Below are 20220 nucleotides of genomic sequence, written 5' to 3'. Positions count from 1 at the left end.
TTTTAGCACAAACTTGGCTGCTCTTCATCACAGTATGCTACTGTCTGGTCAAATATGACCAGTGGCCTCTTAATTATTGAAAAGAAGGTGTTTAAGAATTCCCAATGAGACCTAAGATCACCCACACTCTGTCTTTCACTTTCAATAGATAAAACATTTCAGCTTGTATTCCTTGGTATACAATACAACCTAAGACAGTATTAAACTTACCTCTTTGAGTCCACACACGCCCACCAACTTGCCAGCGTTGGTAACATAAGCATGGTTCAGACCCAACAGTGAGAACAGCGAATGGACCTGTAACACAGATTTATCATGTAATTCAATTTAATATATACATCAAAATGTACACTTACAGTAGGGTATGCTACAGAACAAAAGGCCCAAGGGCCGTAACAGTCATCTGACTTTCAATAAAATATGGAATTTTTCTAAAAATATAAAATACGATAAAATAAAAGTACATCGGATGGGTAATACAAAACCCCCAAATGACATCAAAGACATAAAGGGATACTTTGTTGTAGAAATCATTGTTGAAATTAAGCCAATTTGACCACTTTTTGGTCCCACCCAACAGCCCCTGGGGTAAGTCCAGGCCAATATGTGCACACCATCAAACTCATTCCAGACTGATACTTCTAACCAAGTTGGAATTATTTCCATTGCAAATTCGAAAAATGATGCTCAAAATTGTTATTTCCCTATATAAAATATAGTTAGGTTAACCCCCTCCCCAAGGAAAAACATGTCGCCCAAGGGTCATGAATTTCAGTTTTGGTAAAGCACCTCAAGACCCTTACATCTACAAAGAGTATTCAATTCTTTTAAATCTGAAACTTGAGAAGATTTTTCTAATTTCTATTAATTTGACCATTTCGGCCCCACCCCTCAGGGCCAAGGGTGGCAGGGACCATATCTAATTTAGTTTATTTTAGTTCCGCCATAGATGCCTTCTGCAAATTTTCAATAAAATCATTTCATGGGTTTTGAAGGAGATGTTAAGAGGAGATGTTAGAAAGTTTATGTACGCCGCACATCACACAATGACATACAGATCGAGACAGCAATAGGTGAGATGACCTAAAACGGAGATCATAAAAGAATCTTGGTTGGCACCATTAAAGATATGTGTACATCAAGGTATGCTTTCAAAACTGATTGTTTGACCATCTCCCTCAGTTTGTCGATTTGACAGAACCCATGTTTACCTTGTGGCAGAGTGTGTGTTGGGTGTTAAATGAAACTGATTAGTGTGGGTGCTGAGTGTGTGCTGGGAGTAAACGAGAATGCAAGACAATCTAAATTTGGTTTTGAAAAAATGTTTACCTTATGTAATGATGTACGCTCCACCAGCTGGAAGGGGGCGGGGTCTATCTGACATCCTTCCCAATCAATGATCTCCATCAGCTGCTGCTCCTCCCACTCTTGTTGCTGGGTAAGAGAGGTAACATGTACAATAGTATTCAGGTCGGTGGACATCATATCATACTACAACTCTATATACAACACGGTGGACATCATATCCTGTCCAACTCTATATACAACACGGTGGACATCATATCCTGTCCAACTCTATATACAACACGGTGGACATCATATCATACTACAACTCTATATACAACACGGTGGACATCATATCCTGTCCAACTCTATATACAACACGGTGGACATCATATCCTGTCCAACTCTATATACAACACGGTGGACATCATATCCTGTCCAACTCTATATACAACACGGTGGACATCATATCATACTACAACTCTATATACAACACGGTGGACATCATATCCTGTCCAACTCTATATACAACACGGTGGACATCATATCCTGTCCAACTCTATATACAACACGGTGGACATCATATCCTGTCCAACTCTATATACAACACGGTGGACATCATATCCTGTCCAACTCTATATACAACATGGTGGACATCATATCATACTACAACTCTATATACAACACAGTGGACATCATATCCTGTCCAACTCTATATACAACACGGTGGACATCATATCCTGTCCAACTCTATATACAACACAGTGGACATCATATCCTGTCCAACTCTATATACAACACGGTGGACATCATATCCTGTCCAACTCTATATACAACACAGTGGACATCATATCCTGTCCAACTCTATATACAACACGGTGGACATCATATCCTGTCCAACTCTATATACAACACGGTGGACATCATATCCTGTCCAACTCTATATACAACACGGTGGACATCATATCCTGTCCAACTCTATATACAACACGGTGGACATCATATCCTGTCCAACTCTATATACAACACGGTGGACATCATATCATACTACAACTCTATATACAATACGGTGGACATCATATCCTGTCCAACTCTATATACAACACGGTGGACATCATATCCTGTCCAACTCTATATACAACACAGTGGACATCATATCCTGTCCAACTCTATATACAACACGGTGGACATCATATCCTGTCCAACTCTATATACAACACGGTGGACATCATATCCTGTCCAACTCTATATACAACACGGTGGACATCATATCCTGTCCAACTCTATATACAACACGGTGGACATCATATCCTGTCCAACTCTATATACAACACGGTGGACATCATATCATACTACAACTCTATATACAATACGGTGGACATCATATCCTGTCCAACTCTATATACAACACAGTGGACATCATATCCTGTCCAACTCTATATACAACACGGTGGACATCATATCCTGTCCAACTCTATACATAACTTAGTGGACTTCATATCCTATCCAACTCTATATACAACACAGTGGACATCATATCCTGTCCAACTCTATATACAACACGGTGGACATAATATCCTGTCCAACTCTATATACAACACGATGGACATCATATCCTGTCCAACTCTATACATAACTTAGTGGACATCATATCCTGTCCAACTCTATATACAACACGGTGGACATCATATCCTGTCCAACTCTATATACAACACGGTGGACATCATATCCTGTCCAACTCTATATACAACACGGTGGACATCATATCCTGTCCAACTCTATATACAACACGGTGGACATCATATCCTGTCCAACTCTATATACAACACGATGGACATCATATCCTGTCCAACTCTATATACAACACGGTGGACATCATATCCTGTCCAACTCTATATACAACACGATGGACATCATATCCTGTCCAACTCTATATACAACACGATGGACATCATATCCTGTCCAACTCTATATACAACACGATGGACATCATATCCTGTCCAACTCTATATACAACACGGTGGACATCATATCATACTACAACTCTATATACAACACGGTGGACAACATATCCTGTCCAACTCTATATATAACTTAGTGAAAGTATCACACCACAGCTTAGGGTATGTACAGATCTAGTCAAACCATCAAGGCTATTACAAGGCCCTCATTAAACTTTTAAAGGAATATTTCATAATTAACAGTTACCTGTCTCAGTTCCATCAACATTCCTTAATTGAAGAAAATTCTTTTAATGAAATTTTTTTATATGAAAACATGACAGGATTAACGAAAGTTCCTGAACTAAGAGTTTTTTCTTTAAATCCAAATGCTTTCCTAAGGCAAATTTCAAATGTTATTGAAACTGAAACTAGGTGAAAAGAGTATAGAGGTGTCTTGTGAAAAACCAACAGGCATTTAATTACCATCAATTACAAACAGTTCTGCCAGCCATTCAAAAGGAAAGACATGATACATACCTGGTCTGCTGAAAGGTTTTTCACCCTAACTGGCTCCGGTGGCTGTTGGGAAAGAATTGGAGCAAAATTAGAAAATATATTCTACAATTAACACTGACACATACTGTCATCCTGGTACAGTTAAATCTTTGTGTTACTAGTGAGGACAAACAGGGTAAGTGAAATATAATCCTGCACCTCATTCAGACAATGGGATCTCATTAACCCTCGAGATAAGATACCTCAGCTAATTTATTACAACCAGACAATTTAAATTCCAATTAAGCTATATAAATGTCAACAGTGTACACACACTCAGAAAAAATGAATCACTGTTTTTTTTTGGTGTTTTTTTTTCTCTCATTCTTCTTTTGTTTTTTACCAAGGTTTTTCACTACCAGTATCACTATTTTTAAGAGTAAAATATTCATATTCTTATATGAAATGTGTCATTAGGTTTATCTAGGCATATTTAGCATATTATGGCCATTCTCAGACAAATTTCCACAGCAACCATGCTCACTAATATTCAAAGTTACTTAGGTTTCAATAGTAGGTCAATGCAGAACGAGCTTTAAAAGCCTGAAACCTCTAATCACCTCTGCATGCATTGCCACACAACATACTAAATAGTAAATAGATTGTAGATCTAACTAGGCAGCAACTCAATGATTAAAGCTTTGGAGTTCACCCTCCAGTTATCATTGTACAAGATATATTCTATACAGAGTCTTTGTACAAGAGATATTCTATACAGAGTCATTGTACAAGAGATATTCTATACAGAGTCATTGTACAAGAGATATTCTATACAGAATCATTGTACAAGAGATATTCTATACAGAGTCATTGTACAAGAGATATTCTATACAGAGTCATTGTACTAGGGATATTCTATACAGAGTCATTGTACTAGAGATATTCTATACAGAGTCATTGTACTAGAGATATTCTATACAGAGTCATTGTACTAGAGATATTCTATACAGAGTCATTGTACTAGGGATATTCTATACAGAGTCATTGTACTAGGGATATTCTATACAGAGTCAATGTACAAGAGATATTCTATACAGAGTCATTGTACTAGAGATATTCTATACAGAGTCATTGTCCTAGGGATATTCTATACAGAGTCATTGTACCAGAGATATTCTATACAGAGTCATTGTACCAGAGATATTCTATACAGAGTCATTGTACTAGAGATATTCTATACAGAGTCATTGTACTAGAGATATTCTATACAGAGTCATTGTACTAGGGATATTCTATACAGAGTCATTGTACCAGAGATATTCTATACAGAGTCATTGTACTAGGGATATTCTATACAGAGTCATTGTACTAGGGATATTCTATACAGAGTCATTGTACTACGGATATTCTATACAGAGTCATTGTACTAGAGATATTCTATACAGAGTCATTGTACTAGGGATATTCTATACAGAGTCATTGTACCAGAGATATTCTATACAGAGTCATTGTACTAGAGATATTCTATACAGAGTCATTGTACCAGAGATATTCTATACAGAGTCATTGTACTAGAGATATTCTATACAGAGTCATTGTACAAGGGATATTCTATACAGAGTCATTGTACTAGGGATATTCTATACAGAGTCATTGTACCAGAGATATTCTATACAGAGTCAATGTACCAGAGATATTCTATACAGAGTCAATGTACAAGAGATATTCTATACAGAGTCATTGTACAAGAGATATTCTATACAGAGTCATTGTACAAGAGATATTCTATACAGAGTCATTGTACAAGAGATATTCTATACAGAGTCATTGTACAAGAGATATTCTATACAGAGTCAATGTACCAGAGATATTCTATACAGAGTCAATGTACCAGAGATATTCTATACAGAGTCAATGTACTAGGGATATTCTATACAGAGTCATTGTACAAGAGATATTCTATACAGAGACATTGTACTAGGGATATTCTATACAGAGTCATTGTACAAGAGATATTCTATACAGAGTCAATGTACCAGAGATATTCTATACAGAGTCAATGTACAAGGGATATTCTATACAGAGTCATTGTACAAGAGATATTCTATACAGAGTCATTGTACCAGAGATATTCTATACAGAGTCATTGTACTAGGGATATTCTATACAGAGTCATTGTCCTAGGGATATTCTATACAGAGTCTTTGTACCAGAGATATTCTATACAGAGTCATTGTACTAGAGATATTCTATACAGAGTCATTGTACTAGGCAGTGGCGTAGGAAGCGGGGGGGCAGGGGGGGCAATTGCCCCCCCACTTTTTTCAGTGGGGGGGCAAACATATCTTTTTGCCCCCCCACTTTTTGACATCCAAAATCTAAAAAAGGGGAAAAAACACGAATTTATATATTCATTTCGATAAATATCTGTATATTTTCGAACCGATAATGTTTTCTTGAAGGCAACGATAAAAACTGTATCTTGTACATCCGGAACATTCCGACTTTTATACTAGTATATCAATCCTCAGACCAATCGGAACCCCTCGTCATTTTCCTACGTTCGCAGACGGAGGCGAGGTGTTCCGATTGATCCTCAGACCTGTGTGTCGGTCGTCTGCAATAGCCTGGTAAGTCAATATTTATATCTTAATACGAAATTTTGCTTAACTTCATCACATAGATTCAATAAGTTGATGATAATTTGTGAAGTTAATTGAGTTCATAATGAGAACAAGACAGAAACACAACATGAATAGGAATTCGCGGTTTTAACGTGAATAGAGTGATACTAATTACCGACAGGTACGAGGAAATACAAAAAAAAATTCAGCTCGCGCCTACGGCGCTCGCTTTATCACTAAATTACTGCCCCCCTTTCGATTGCAGATCCACAGGGGGGCTTCGCCACCCTGGGACCCGCTGGGCGGCCCCCAGACCTCTCGCAAAAAGGGAAAAAAAATCGGCTCGCGCCTACGGCGCTCGCATGATCACTTAATTACTGGACCCCCCTTTCGAAAACTCCTGGATCCGCACCTGATCCCGAATTATTAGAATGTGCTATATTCATTTTTCGCGGAGGGCTAAGACCCCCTTGAACCCCCTATCAGGGCGCTGCCCTGGACCCGCTGGGCGGCCCCTCAGACCCCTCGTAAAAAAAAAAAAAAAAGCAAAAAAAATCGGCTCGCGCCGACGGCGCTCGCATTATTACTAAATTACTGGTCCACCCGCCCTTTCGAAAATCCTGGCCGGGCCTGGTGATTCATGTTTTGCCATAAATAATATATCCTGATTTGCGTTAACAACTTAATTTGTACTACATAAATTATCAAAATTATCATGGGATGTTGAAATGATAATTATTGCCTAATTTTGCGGAGATGGCATACGATTTGTTTAGTGCGTAAAATTTAAGGTTAAACAAAATTTTGCCCCCCCACTTTTTCACGACTTCCTACGCCACTGCTAGGGATATTCTATACAGAGTCATTGTACCAGAGATATTCTATACAGAGTCATTGTACTAGAGATATTCTATACAGAGTCAATGTACCAGAGATATTCTATACAGAGTCAATGTACAAGAGATATTCTATACAGAGTCATTGTACTAGGGATATTCTATACAGAGTCATTGTACTAGGGATATTCTATACAGAGTCATTGTACAAGAGATATTCTATACAGAGTCATTGTCCTAGGGATATTCTATACAGAGTCATTGTACCAGAGATATTCTATACAGAGTCATTGTACTAGAGATATTCTATACAGAGTCATTGTACTAGGGATATTCTACACAGAGTCATTGTACTAGGGATATTCTATACAGAGTCAATGTACCAGAGATATTCTATACAGAGTCAATGTACAAGAGATATTCTATACAGAGTCATTGTACAAGAGATATTCTATACAGAGTCATTGTACTAGGGATATTCTATACAGAGTCAATGTACTAGGGATATTCTATACAGAGTCAATGTACTAGGGATATTCTATACAGAGTCATTGTACAAGGGATATTCTATACAGAGTCATTGTACTAGGGATATTCTATACAGAGTCAATGTACCAGAGATATTCTATACAGAGTCATTGTACAAGAGATATTCTATACAGAGTCATTGTACAAGAGATATTCTATACAGAGTCATTGTACAAGAGATATTCTATACAGAGTCATTGTACTAGAGATATTCTATACAGAGTCATTGTACTAGGGATATTCTATACAGAGTCATTGTACAAGAGATATTCTATACAGAGTCATTGTACAAGAGATATTCTATACAGAGTCATTGTACAAGAGATATTCTATACAGAGTCATTGTACTAGGGATATTCTATACAGAGTCAATGTACCAGAGATATTCTATACAGAGTCAATGTACAAGAGATATTCTATACAGAGTCATTGTACAAGAGATATTCTATACAGAGTCATTGTACTAGGGATATTCTATACAGAGTCAATGTACTAGGGATATTCTATACAGAGTCAATGTACTAGGGATATTCTATACAGAGTCATTGTACAAGGGATATTCTATACAGAGTCATTGTACAAGAGATATTCTATACAGAGTCAATGTACCAGAGATATTCTATACAGAGTCAATGTACTAGGGATATTCTATACAGAGTCAATGTACTAGGGATATTCTATACAGAGTCATTGTACAAGGGATATTCTATACAGAGTCATTGTACAAGGGATATTCTATACAGAGTCATTGTACTAGGGATATTCTATACAGAGTCATTGTACAAGAGATATTCTATACAGAGTCAATATACCAGAGATATTCTATACAGAGTCAATGTACCAGAGATATTCTATACAGAGTCAATGTACAAGAGATATTCTATACAGAGTCATTGTCCTAGGGATATTCTATACAGAGTCATTGTACCAGAGATATTCTATACAGAGTCATTGTACTAGAGATATTCTATACAGAGTCATTGTACTAGGGATATTCTATACAGAGTCATTGTACCAGAGATATTCTATACAGAGTCATTGTACTAGAGATATTCTATACAGAGTCAATGTACAAGAGATATTCTATACAGAGTCATTGTACAAGAGATATTCTATACAGAGTCATTGTACAAGAGATATTCTATACAGAGTCATTGTACAAGAGATATTCTATACAGAGTCAATGTACTAGGGATATTCTATACAGAGTCATTGTACAAGAGATATTCTATACAGAGTCATTGTACAAGAGATATTCTATACAGAGTCATTGTACAAGAGATATTCTATACAGAGTTGTCCATTTCTAAAGCTTTAACCAGCTCCTGTATCAATAGCACTAAAATAAAGAAATAATCTATTTATAGTTTTTAATGCTTTTGCATTCTGCTTTCCCAATCTTTTATTGTTGTAATAAAGCTTTGGCCATTCTGCTTTCCCCAATCTACTATTGTTGTAATAAAGCTTTGGCCATTCTGCTTTCCTCAATCACCTATTGTTGTAATAAGCTTTGGTCATTCTACTTTCCCTAATCTACTATTGTTGTAATAAGCTTTGGTCATTCTACTTTCCCTAATCTACTATTGTTGTAATAAGCTTTGGTCATTCTACTTTCCCTAATCTACTATTGTTGTAATAAGCTTTGGCCATTCTACTTTCCCTAATCTACTATTGTTGTAATAAGCTTTGGTCATTCTACTTTCCCTAATCTACTATTGTTGTAATAAAGCTTTGGCCATTCTACTTTCCCTAATCTACTATTGTTGTAATAAGCTTTGGTCATTCTGCTTTCCCTAATCTACTATTATTGTAATAAGCTTTGGCCATTCTACTTTCCTCAATCACCTATTGTTGTAATAAGCTTTGGTCATTCTACTTTCCCTAATCTACTATTGTTGTAATAAGCTTTGGCCATTCTGCTTTCCCTAATCTACTATTGTTGTAATAAAGCTTTGGTCATTCTACTTTCCCTCAATCACCTATTGTTGTAATAAAGCTTTGGCCATTCTGCTTTCCCTAATCTACTATTATTGTAATAAGCTTTGGCCATTCTACTTTCCTCAATCACCTATTGTTGTAATAAGCTTTGGTCATTCTACTTTCCCTAATCTACTATTGTTGTAATAAGCTTTGGCCATTCTACTTTCCCTAATCTACTATTATTGTAATAAAGCTTTGGCCATTCTACTTTCCCTAATCTACTATTGTTGTAATAAGCTTTGGCCATTCTACTTTCCCTAATCTACTATTGTTGTAATAAGCTTTGGTCATTCTACTTTCCCTAATCTACTATTGTTGTAATAAGCTTTGGTCATTCTACTTTCCCTAATCTACTATTGCTGTAATAAGCTTTGGCCATTCTGCTTTCCTCAATCACCTATTGCTGTAATAAGCTTTGGCCATTCTACTTTCCCTAATCTACTATTGTTGTAATAAAGCTTTGGTCATTCTACTTTCCCTAATCTACTATTGTTGTAATAAGCTTTGGTCATTCTACTTTCCCTAATCTACTATTGTTGTAATAAGCTTTGGCCATTCTACTTTCCCTAATCTACTATTGTTGTAATAAAGCTTTGGTCATTCTGCTTCCCTCAATCAACTATTGTTGTAATAAGCTTTGGTCATTCTGCTAAAGCTTTGGCTAAGAATTAAAGATTTCTATGTACATTATATACTGGCCAGTCCTGAAGCAGCAAACCCCTGTACAGACCTAGTGTTTCCACTACCTGTTACTGAAAACTTTCTCTAGCTATCAAAAATGGTAATCAAGAAGCACAAAAAGAATAGTTTACTTACACGTTTCTGTGGTAGAAATCACACATATATCTTAATTAGTATACTATAAATACAGGCAATGCTAATCAAAGATGGTGAAGCTCGAAGGCTGCTGCCATCAAAAAATGTGTACATTTAAATTTCTGAAACTTATTTCTAAATTAATTATAAGGCAATATGGGTAATATATATAAAGTATACATGTAGCATTGAATGGAATAATGGAAAGAAATTTCAATCCTCATTATGTACAAACACAAGATACACGTATATGTGGACTTAAAAAGTAACTTCAGGGAAATTTAGGTTTTACATTGCATGCCGGTGAATTCCAATGAGGAATTTGAGACAGATTTTTTTTTTTTTTTTCAAATTCGACCATACATTGCTGTTTACTCATGCCTAGACCTATTACGACTTATGTATACTTATAGACTATTCGAAAAATCATTTTTTTAAAAGAATAGTTTCGGGGTCAGAAATGGACATCACACCAATGGTCGGGAACAGCATTAGCTCACAGTTATGTGTAACTGATGAGCTAACAATGAGATCTGAACATAAAACTGTATTACACACAAGAAATGAGTCAAATGGAGATAAACACAAACAAAATCTAAACAACATCATTAACAACAAAGGTAATGAGCTATTGTAACACACAGGTCATTCCGGTAAGATTTGATTCAGTCAGTAGGGTGATTTGAAGGGTTTTATTATTGTATAGCTCACATCTGTGTAGTATTCTATGGTATGATCCAACACAGCTTCTAAACAATAATTCTGAAATTAATTCTGACCAACAGAAGTATGTCGTAGCATTCTAATGTACCACTCTCAGGAAGTATAAACAATTACATTATAAATATGTTATATTTCTTGACCTGCAGTCTAACACTAATTTGTAGGATTTTATATAACAATATTCATCACCAGGTCTAGTAAGTTCAGGCGGACTTCTGGTACTATCATACATTACTGTGGTACCATGACAACATAACAATATTTATAACAAAAACAATATCAAATCAGGTGATTTCTTCCTCAACAGTGGACAAAGCAAAAATACTACCAACATAGACTGAACTATTTCAGCATGCTTCATACTAAATTAGACTTACAAGAAACTTGTCACAAAAAGTTCAACAATCAAACGTATAACTCTCTAGAGGAACACAGAACGAATACCAATAAATCGAACAAAAAATGTATAACTGTCTAGAGACGACTGAACAAAATATCTATATATCAAACATGTTACTTACACAACCAAGGGACTTATAACCTGTCTGTGTGTATAAGATGTAAGGTCAAAATGATATCCTGATGTTTATAAATAGTAACAATATCACAATGAATATGATATTCTGATTATATAAATAGTAACGTCGTAATGGATATATTCTGATTATATAAATAGTAACGTCGTAATGGATATATTCTGATGTATAGAAATAGTAAAATCGTAATGAATATGATATTCTGATGTATATAAATAGTAAAATCGTAATGAATATATTCTGATTATATAAATAGTAACGTCATAATGATTATGATATCCTGATGTATATAAATACATGTAGTAACGTCGTAATGAATATTTTTTATGTTCCAAGCCATGATCACTTACAAATTCATTAAATGGTGGGAATATGAAACAAGAACAGAATTTTAAAATGGCTTAGTCTAGAATGATTTTTATCACTGTTTGGTCCAATGGAAAAAGTATTGGGTAAATTTGAATGATGACCATGACTTTGTAATAGTAGTAAACTATGTAGAGAAACCATACAAACTGTTTACAAATGTAAACTGTATTAGTAAAATACTGGTAAGGTAAAATGAAGACACAAGCATTATCATGTTAAAGTTCCTCTAATTACAGTATGTACAAACATAGGAGACTTGTACGGTAAAGTTGATTATAAATCTAAAAGGTTCTTCTCTAATTACAGTATGTACAAACATGAGACTTGTACGGTAAAGTTGATTATAAATCTAAAAGGTTAACACTATCGTGACTTTAGGAGATTTTTTTCCCCAGCAATTTTTTTTTTTTTTTCATTTCCATCTTTTGATTATTTATATCATACAATCTTTTCATTTACAATAAAACAGTCATCTTGACCTCTGACCTCTCAACCTATGGGTAAAATGAAATCCCAAACAATCGCTTTCTGCAACGAAGCAACAAAAGTCGAAAAGGAATCTGTCCAACGAAGTATGAGATATTATATGGAACAGAAATGATTGATTGTCAGACAAGAGGAATCACTATCGTCCCCTTTCTATAACCTTGATCAAGGCGATAATACAACAAACAGCGTGTGTGTAGATATACTACAGAGAATGCATATGATGGTCATATATAGGACTATATATGTATACAGTTTATGTAGAAAGTGTTTTATACCTGAGGCATATATTAGATTATTATTTAAACTATATTAGCTGGTCTTACCGACGAATCATTTGCATCAGTAATATACAATGGAGTTGTGTCAATTTTGTTATTTCTATTTTCACGATCCTGTAACACAAAAGAAGATCAGTATATAAAGATGTCTGGTGATGCCTTCTTTAATACCCTTGTTTTCTAGGATTTGTCAGCGATGTCCTCAAGGAAAGGGTTATCTTAGGAAGATAAATGTTTTAATATGAGGAATGTTTTAGGGAGGGGAATATCCATGAGACTAGACTATTACAAGAGAAGCCCTTATATTGGGCCTGGTCAGGTCCTGTAAAATCATTTCAGATTAGTATAACAGCCAAAATACTTACCAATCGTACTTTCTTGGCAAGATTCTGGAAACTTCCTTTCTGTAAAATTAAATAAAATATTTTATCAATGAAGCAATGGATCATACAAGAATTTTACCTTTTTATCATATTTCATTATTATCAAATCATCTAATAAGTAAAAATACCACAATTATCATAAAACAATGGATCATACTTTAACTTTAATTTTAACTTTATTTCTCTTTATTTTTCTTCAGAAAATTAGATGTACAGAGAAAAACATATTTACAACAATGTACAAACAAAGCAAATTTGATGCATAATCTAAAACATTAACTTATCAGATTTTACTTTCATCATACCTTGTTATTAATACACAATGTACTGCGATATGTGAAATCTACATCATGTATTCCTAAACGTTTGTTTCACATAGAATCCTATAGTTATCTACCCTGTTATACAACAGTGCCCCCGACTTACATTGATTACGAAGGGCATGTCCTCCACAATACTGTCCTTCCTTTGGTTCCTGAACTGGTCATAGTACGCGTTTATAGAGGCTGAAACAAAAATACTGTGTAGTTCAATAGTCTGTAGTTGTGTATTTACAGAGAAAGATGTTTAAATGAAACCTGAACTGAATATGTGGTCAAATAATGTTAAAGCAACTGTATATAGTGTTATTTCACAATAACTAAAACAAATGGAAAATTCCTGGAAACCTGAACACTCAAAATCCCAAGCAAATTATCTGGTAGTGTAATATCAATTTTATATAAATAACACAGTCTATCAGTAACATTCACCTTTGAACCCTAAAACCCCAACCATCTCAGCTATTTTCGTACTTTACCTGTCTACAACATGCAATTACAGTATCATACTCAAACAGCAATATGCCCCTGCTCGGCAATAACCCCTCTTCCCTTTCTATCTAGCCTTTTGGGTCCAGGCCTAAATTCGGTAATTAGTCCCCTCCCCGATTTTTTTCTTGCCTCAAAATTCAAATGTAAATAAAAAAAAAAAAAAAAAAAAAAATTGTTACACAATAAATAAATGTTAACATTACTACCAACTTTTGGAAGATTTTTTTTTTTATGCCCAATTAAGTGACAATCAGATCAAAAACAAACTCTGTAGGCCGGACTCGTCCAATCTAACTGAAATCTTGCACATTGTTAATGACAGGTATTATGTATATGTATATGTTACAGAAACAAATGGAAAAATATTTACACAACTACTGAGTGCTGGGTGTGCAAAAACTTCACAGTTACACATGAGTACTACATCGTAACTTTGCCGGAGCATTTCCATAGTATGCACTTGTCTTTTCTTAGTGAAATGGTAAAAAAGATCACCAAAAAAAACAATGATTTCAACTTAGAATTTCTAAAATACAAACAGAAAAACAGAACACTAACACACATTTTAAAGGGTTGGTATAGATTAACAATACGTCAAAACATTCAGCGATAGCGTCTTCCATTTTATGAATTGGTATGAAAGCTGTTTGGGAACCAGGCCTATATTCGGCAATGAGCCCCCTCCAATTAAAATCCCTGTATTTCCTACTAGGGGTGGAAGGCTTATTGCCGTTCCAGTATGGTAGTGAAGAGACTTACATTTGAGGTCACTAGTGCTGCTTGCTTTGCCCATACTTGATGTTGAGGTGGAGTTTTTGAGGATGGAGCGGAGAGGAAGTTGGAGAGTATGATATGTTTGTTCCTCCTTCGCTTCTTCTGACATTTCTGTCAAACTGCTGGACTGTAACAAAATGGTTTATAAAAGTCCGAAGGTATAGGAGTATTCTGGGCCTATCGCTGGATGAATACAGTATTGTTACCATACTTTACAAAACAAATTATTTTCCTAACAGTTCATCAAATTTTTAGGCAATGAATTCAACAAAGCAATTGATTTTATAATTTACATTATAAATTCTACACATAAACCTTGATAGTTAAAAGTAATTAATTTTTAATCGTAACAAAAGTCACTATCAACTATATTTATTCTAATGCCACCATTAGGGATCTGACCCAGAAATCTCAGGCTTACTACTCTTATGCTCAACCATTCTAGCTAAAGAAAAGTACTCTCTAGTCGAGGCGTACATTGTGGCTAGTATTTACCAGGGTAAAATGATAGTAACAAAATCAGATCTTTTCAATTATATTAACACAACCTAATGTTTTCATAAAAAACAAACCAATTACCGATTTTGAAAATCTCATTTTTAAAGGGTTTGGCAGTTTACTTGCTCCCCCTTGTACTTCATCGACCTTTTGAACCTGGAACCTTGAGGATCTGGAGGGAGAGGAATCGGTGACCATGAGGGTTGGAATGGGAGCAGGTGAAGGGGCTCTGGAGTTTTGAGCAGTGGATAACTCGGAATTAGGGGTCCGAGTCCCTGGTGTATCGTCATCAGAATTACTCATGAGGATTTTTTGGTCATAACTCAAGTGTAGCATGAGGATGCGCTCCAGTTCAAATCGCTGAATAGAGCCGAGTAATATCATGGAATCTGAAATACAAGGCCGCAATACTTAACACATACAAATTGTATAACTTAATATCAGGATACTTCCCAACTTAAACCTAACCAAGTCCTATTTCAAATCATTCATACAATACGTAACAAATTATCTCCCTTCAATGCCTTACAGTAAACCTAATTTGGCAAGGGCTGTTTTGGTTCACATGGTCTGACCAGTTGGACGAGAGTTGTCTGTTTATAAATCAAGGACTAATTAACCTAGTGATCTTAGTTAAATTTTTTAAGTAAAATACAGACTTTCAAGGGCTGTATTAACATCTGCAGATCCTTTAAGATTTATGCCTAAAATGCTACCTATGTAGACAAACTATTTTGTCCTTATACCTGTTACCACTTACCACTAAAAACAGAAGAATCATTACATGTACCACTAAAATAAGAGTACCACTAAAATTTGCCGGTATGAAGTATTAAAACATTCCTTCTAACAGTTACAATGAAGTATTAAAACATTCCTTCTCTCAGTTACAATGAAGTATTGAAACATTCCTTCTCTCAGTTACAATGAAGTATTGAAACATTCCTTCTCTCAGTTACAATGAAGTACTGAAACATTCCTTCTCTCAGTTACAATGAAGTATTGAAACATTCCTTCTCTCAGCTACAATGAAGTCTTTACCTGGTGAGTCCACTAGAGGGTAACTTTTGTGGATGGACCTGGTCACAAGGTCCTTCAGGTGACCGTAACTGGACACAAAGGACACGTACTGGACATCTGTGACCATAATATCTTCTACATAAACATTCCATGTACTGTAAAAAAGACAAATTTGAACTTAAAATCTACACATACAAAAAATTTACCAATAAATACTTATGATCTACTACATACCCATTCCACAACCATGAAAACACAAATAATAACTTAAAATTTACACTAAACACTAAATATTGAAAATCTACATATATCTTCCACAAAGTGTGAAAATCTACACATACCATTAAATACTAATGATCTTCTACATACACATTCCACTAACTGTGAAAACACAAATGATAACTTAAAATCTACACATACAACTAGCTATCAAAGATATCTCTTTGCCCTTTGACCTACTTGCCCTTTGACCTACTTAGTACAGCCGATCTCCCACTTATGAGCACTTCAATAGTGACAAACTCTGAGAGCAAGTGATACTGTACCTTGATTTGGAAGACACAATATCAGGTAGGTACGGAAGGCGCTTCAGTTTGATGATACTGTCATAAAAGGAAGGCTGCAGCTGATTGGCTATGGCATTAGCTATAAGCACAGCTACCTGTAAATCATCCAGGTAAATTATTGTAAGCATTGTAGGCTGAATTAAAAGAACTGTTAAATGATTATCTAAACTTGAAAATGTTTGTCAAATATGTATGCCATCTTCTTCTTGAACGGAAGTGGAATTAAAAAAAAAATTAAGAAATTCTCCCAATATTTTTTAAGTACATTGTAATTATATTTGAGCCCAAAGGAACTTTCATGCAAAATATAAGCATGTAATCATTCTCAATGATTGGATGGACATATAAAGGGAAACATTGTCTTTGACCGTATTGTGGTATTGGTATCTAGTATAAAGTATCTAAGATGGATTGGCCATACTTACCACAGCAGGTAACACGTGGCTGATCTGACCAGTCAGCTCAAACACGATCACAGACGTTGATATAGTCCGCGTAACACTTCCCGATAAAGATGCTGCCCCTTTATTAAACAAAACATCTTACTGTAACAGTTATCTACAGGTAGTATGCTTCAGAAACATGCAAATTCATAACAAATGATCATTTGATGATGTTCATCATTCATGATAATATAATAAATTTCTTATATGAAATTTTATCATTTTTTAAGTGTGTGTATAATCTTACCAACAACAGCATATCCCCCGGGAACGATTCTACGGTTGACAGATTTGTAGAGAATTTTAGCAGGGATCCATTCCACTAAACCTCTGCCTGTGTTAGTATGTGTCGAGTGTGTGTTAAATCGTCACATGAATATGTGTGTCCACCAGGTGAGTGTGTGTTGATCAGATGAATGTGTGCCCAGCAGGTGTGTTAGGTGTGCAAGGCGAGTGTATGTGTGTTCAACCACCAGGTAAATGTGTAAGTGTGTGTATGTAGGTAGTGAAATAAATTACTTTACATCTTAACATCAGTGTTTGGAATCATTTCTAAATGTTATGATCAATCATCAAGATTTCTCAAATGCTTGATAATCGATTATTATGAATTATGAACAGAGATGGAAGTATCTATCAGTAAAATGTTCATCTAAATGGTGGAGACTGTGGTTGATATGAATAACAATGCATTGAAATATTGTTTTAATGTATTGTGATGTTAATTTATTAGTAATTATGTTCATTAAATCACTATTAAAATAATTTGAAAGTTTCCATGTTATAGTCAAACCATAATCGTTCACATTGACAAGAACCTTCATTTGGGTAGATACTTCTAAATACCATAAACAGCTAACCATAAAATCAAAATGGCCTGATCATCCCTATTTTAATTTAATTTTAAAGACGCAATTGGGTTTCTAATGACAATTTCACACAGATATTACACCCACCAATGCATTTTCTAAGACTCTCCACCTTAAATCTAGGCATAAATTATCAGTAATACTTCTTTATTGTTCATAAGTTTAAACATCCAATAAGTCTACAAGGAAAAGCAGTTCAGAATGTGTCCACAAGGAGAATGTGTAGATTTAAAGTCTCCCTTTGCCAAAACAAGGTATATAAATGTTTTTCTTCAGTTTCAAAAGTTAAAATATTTTTAATATTTCTAAATGTTAGTAAATATGCTATTGACAACTCCTAACAGAAATCTTATATAGAAACCATTTTAACTTGTCCTTGAGACCATTCCTGGTACTTATAAAGGATGATTATTCTACAATAACTTAAAGCAGTAGAGTATCTGTAAAGACAACTTACCCACAACAGCATAACCTCCAGGAACAATTTTGCGGACCACATTTCCTGATGGAATACCACCCGGAAACCATGCTGCCATTCCCTCCCCTACCAGACGCCCAAAAGCTGCTCCTACTGTAAATACAGGCACGAACACTCCAGCTGGTATAGGTAATGTATTACATATAGCCCCAAACCAAAACTGTAAATAAAGACACATTTGTTTTCAATTCCAAATTAAAGACAAATTTTCAAAGAAAAACAAATTACAAAAAGATAAGTTTCAGTCGTTACTCATACTGAATATATTTACTATGCGTCATCATTTAGGATGCATAAAATTTTTTTTTCTAATTTTCAAATCCACACTGAAGACAAATTTTCAATCCAAAACATTCAGAAAGATACTTCTTCTGCTATTTCACATGTTGAATAGGGTATATTGACAATTAAACTTGGGTAAGGTTTTCATTGAATTTTATTTCTCTATAAGTTGTCATGAAATATCGAAATACCAAGTAAACACCACAAATTTCCAGTATAAAGTAAAGTGTTATTGATACTTTAGAAGACACATTCTATTTCCTACAGCTCTAAACTCACATTCATAACAATGAAAATGACGAGGTTAACGTAGATGTTGGTGTCAGGGTGTTTCCAGTGACTGATGATTTCCTCCTCGGCCAAATTGTCTGCCTGACCCGACGTCCAGGTAATGTTACTAAATAACTCATTGATGGCCTGTCGACTCGTTAACTGAAATACATGACCTTCATAATCAATCACTGAAATACATTCTGATAGAGTTCATCATGTTTTAACTGTACATTGATGGCCTGTCGACTTGTTAACTGAAATACATGACCTTCATAATCATTCACTGAAGTACATTCTGATACTTTCACCACATGGTGTTTTAACTGTACATTGAAAGTCATGAGAAAATGGCTGGAGATACAACATTCAGTTATGATTGTGTAATGAACCTGGTCGAGGTATATTGTGGACAATACAGTTCCCACACACTTAACACAGTTGCATTCTGTAAACTATAACCGTACTATTCATATCAATGAATCATAAAAATAAGGGTATTTTCTCTTTTGTTTAAAACATGAAAAATATTTTCCTGGACATGCATTCAATATAACAGATACTGTATGCTCTTCTATACTTACATACATATGTTTACATATCTTTTTTTATCAGAAATTAACTGAACATTATCAATTTATCTGATATAATTTGACTTCATTTATTTATAAAAAAAACCTTTTTACTTACATTTCCTGCGAAAAACTGGCCAAGGCCTGGAGGGAATGTGAGGGATGCAATCATGAAGGCAACCAGCCCGGGATATATAAAACGACTGAAAAACATACCAGATCACAATCTCATACAAAGCTGTAAGGATATACTAGCTGTACAAAAAGTTAAATTTCATTTCATTCTGAATGGATGTTTGTTTATTATTGAAATATGTATACACATATTATTTAATTTTTTGAAATTCAATAA

The 20220-nt window shown here is 34.9% G+C and overlaps 1 protein-coding gene across 5 annotated transcripts in view; it reads right to left on the bottom strand.

Annotated features, from left to right (window-relative positions):
* LOC117345426 (chloride channel protein 2-like) overlaps positions 1–20220 on the bottom strand; it is a 57128-nt gene that overhangs the window by 4907 nt on the left and 32001 nt on the right. For 2 of the 5 annotated variants that reach the window (XM_033908505.1, XM_033908507.1), the window contains 14 exons: positions 19987–20071; positions 19306–19458; positions 18724–18904; positions 17380–17477; positions 16934–17049; positions 16410–16543; positions 15450–15757; positions 14856–14997; positions 13711–13790; positions 13267–13305; positions 11751–11774; positions 3765–3806; positions 1330–1434; positions 211–297 (listed from right to left, as the gene is read on the bottom strand). In XM_033908505.1, coding sequence (XP_033764396.1) covers positions 211–297; positions 1330–1434; positions 3765–3806; positions 11751–11774; positions 13267–13305; positions 13711–13790; positions 14856–14997; positions 15450–15757; positions 16410–16543; positions 16934–17049; positions 17380–17477; positions 18724–18904; positions 19306–19458; positions 19987–20071 — 1594 coding nt within the window. Of the gene's footprint in view, positions 1–210; positions 298–1329; positions 1435–3764; positions 3807–10506; positions 10513–11750; positions 11775–13266; positions 13306–13710; positions 13791–14855; positions 14998–15449; positions 15758–16409; positions 16544–16933; positions 17050–17379; positions 17478–18723; positions 18905–19305; positions 19459–19986; positions 20072–20220 lie in introns of all 5 variants that reach the window. The other 3 variants (XM_033908508.1, XM_033908509.1, XM_033908506.1) reach the window with 2 other exon arrangements.

This window comes from Pecten maximus, chromosome 16 (genome assembly GCF_902652985.1).
Source record: "Pecten maximus chromosome 16, xPecMax1.1, whole genome shotgun sequence".
Taxonomy (NCBI): Eukaryota; Metazoa; Mollusca; class Bivalvia; order Pectinida; family Pectinidae; genus Pecten; species Pecten maximus.
The sequence above is the reverse complement of the archived record's forward strand: the minus strand, read 5'-3'. Positions and strand labels throughout refer to the sequence as shown.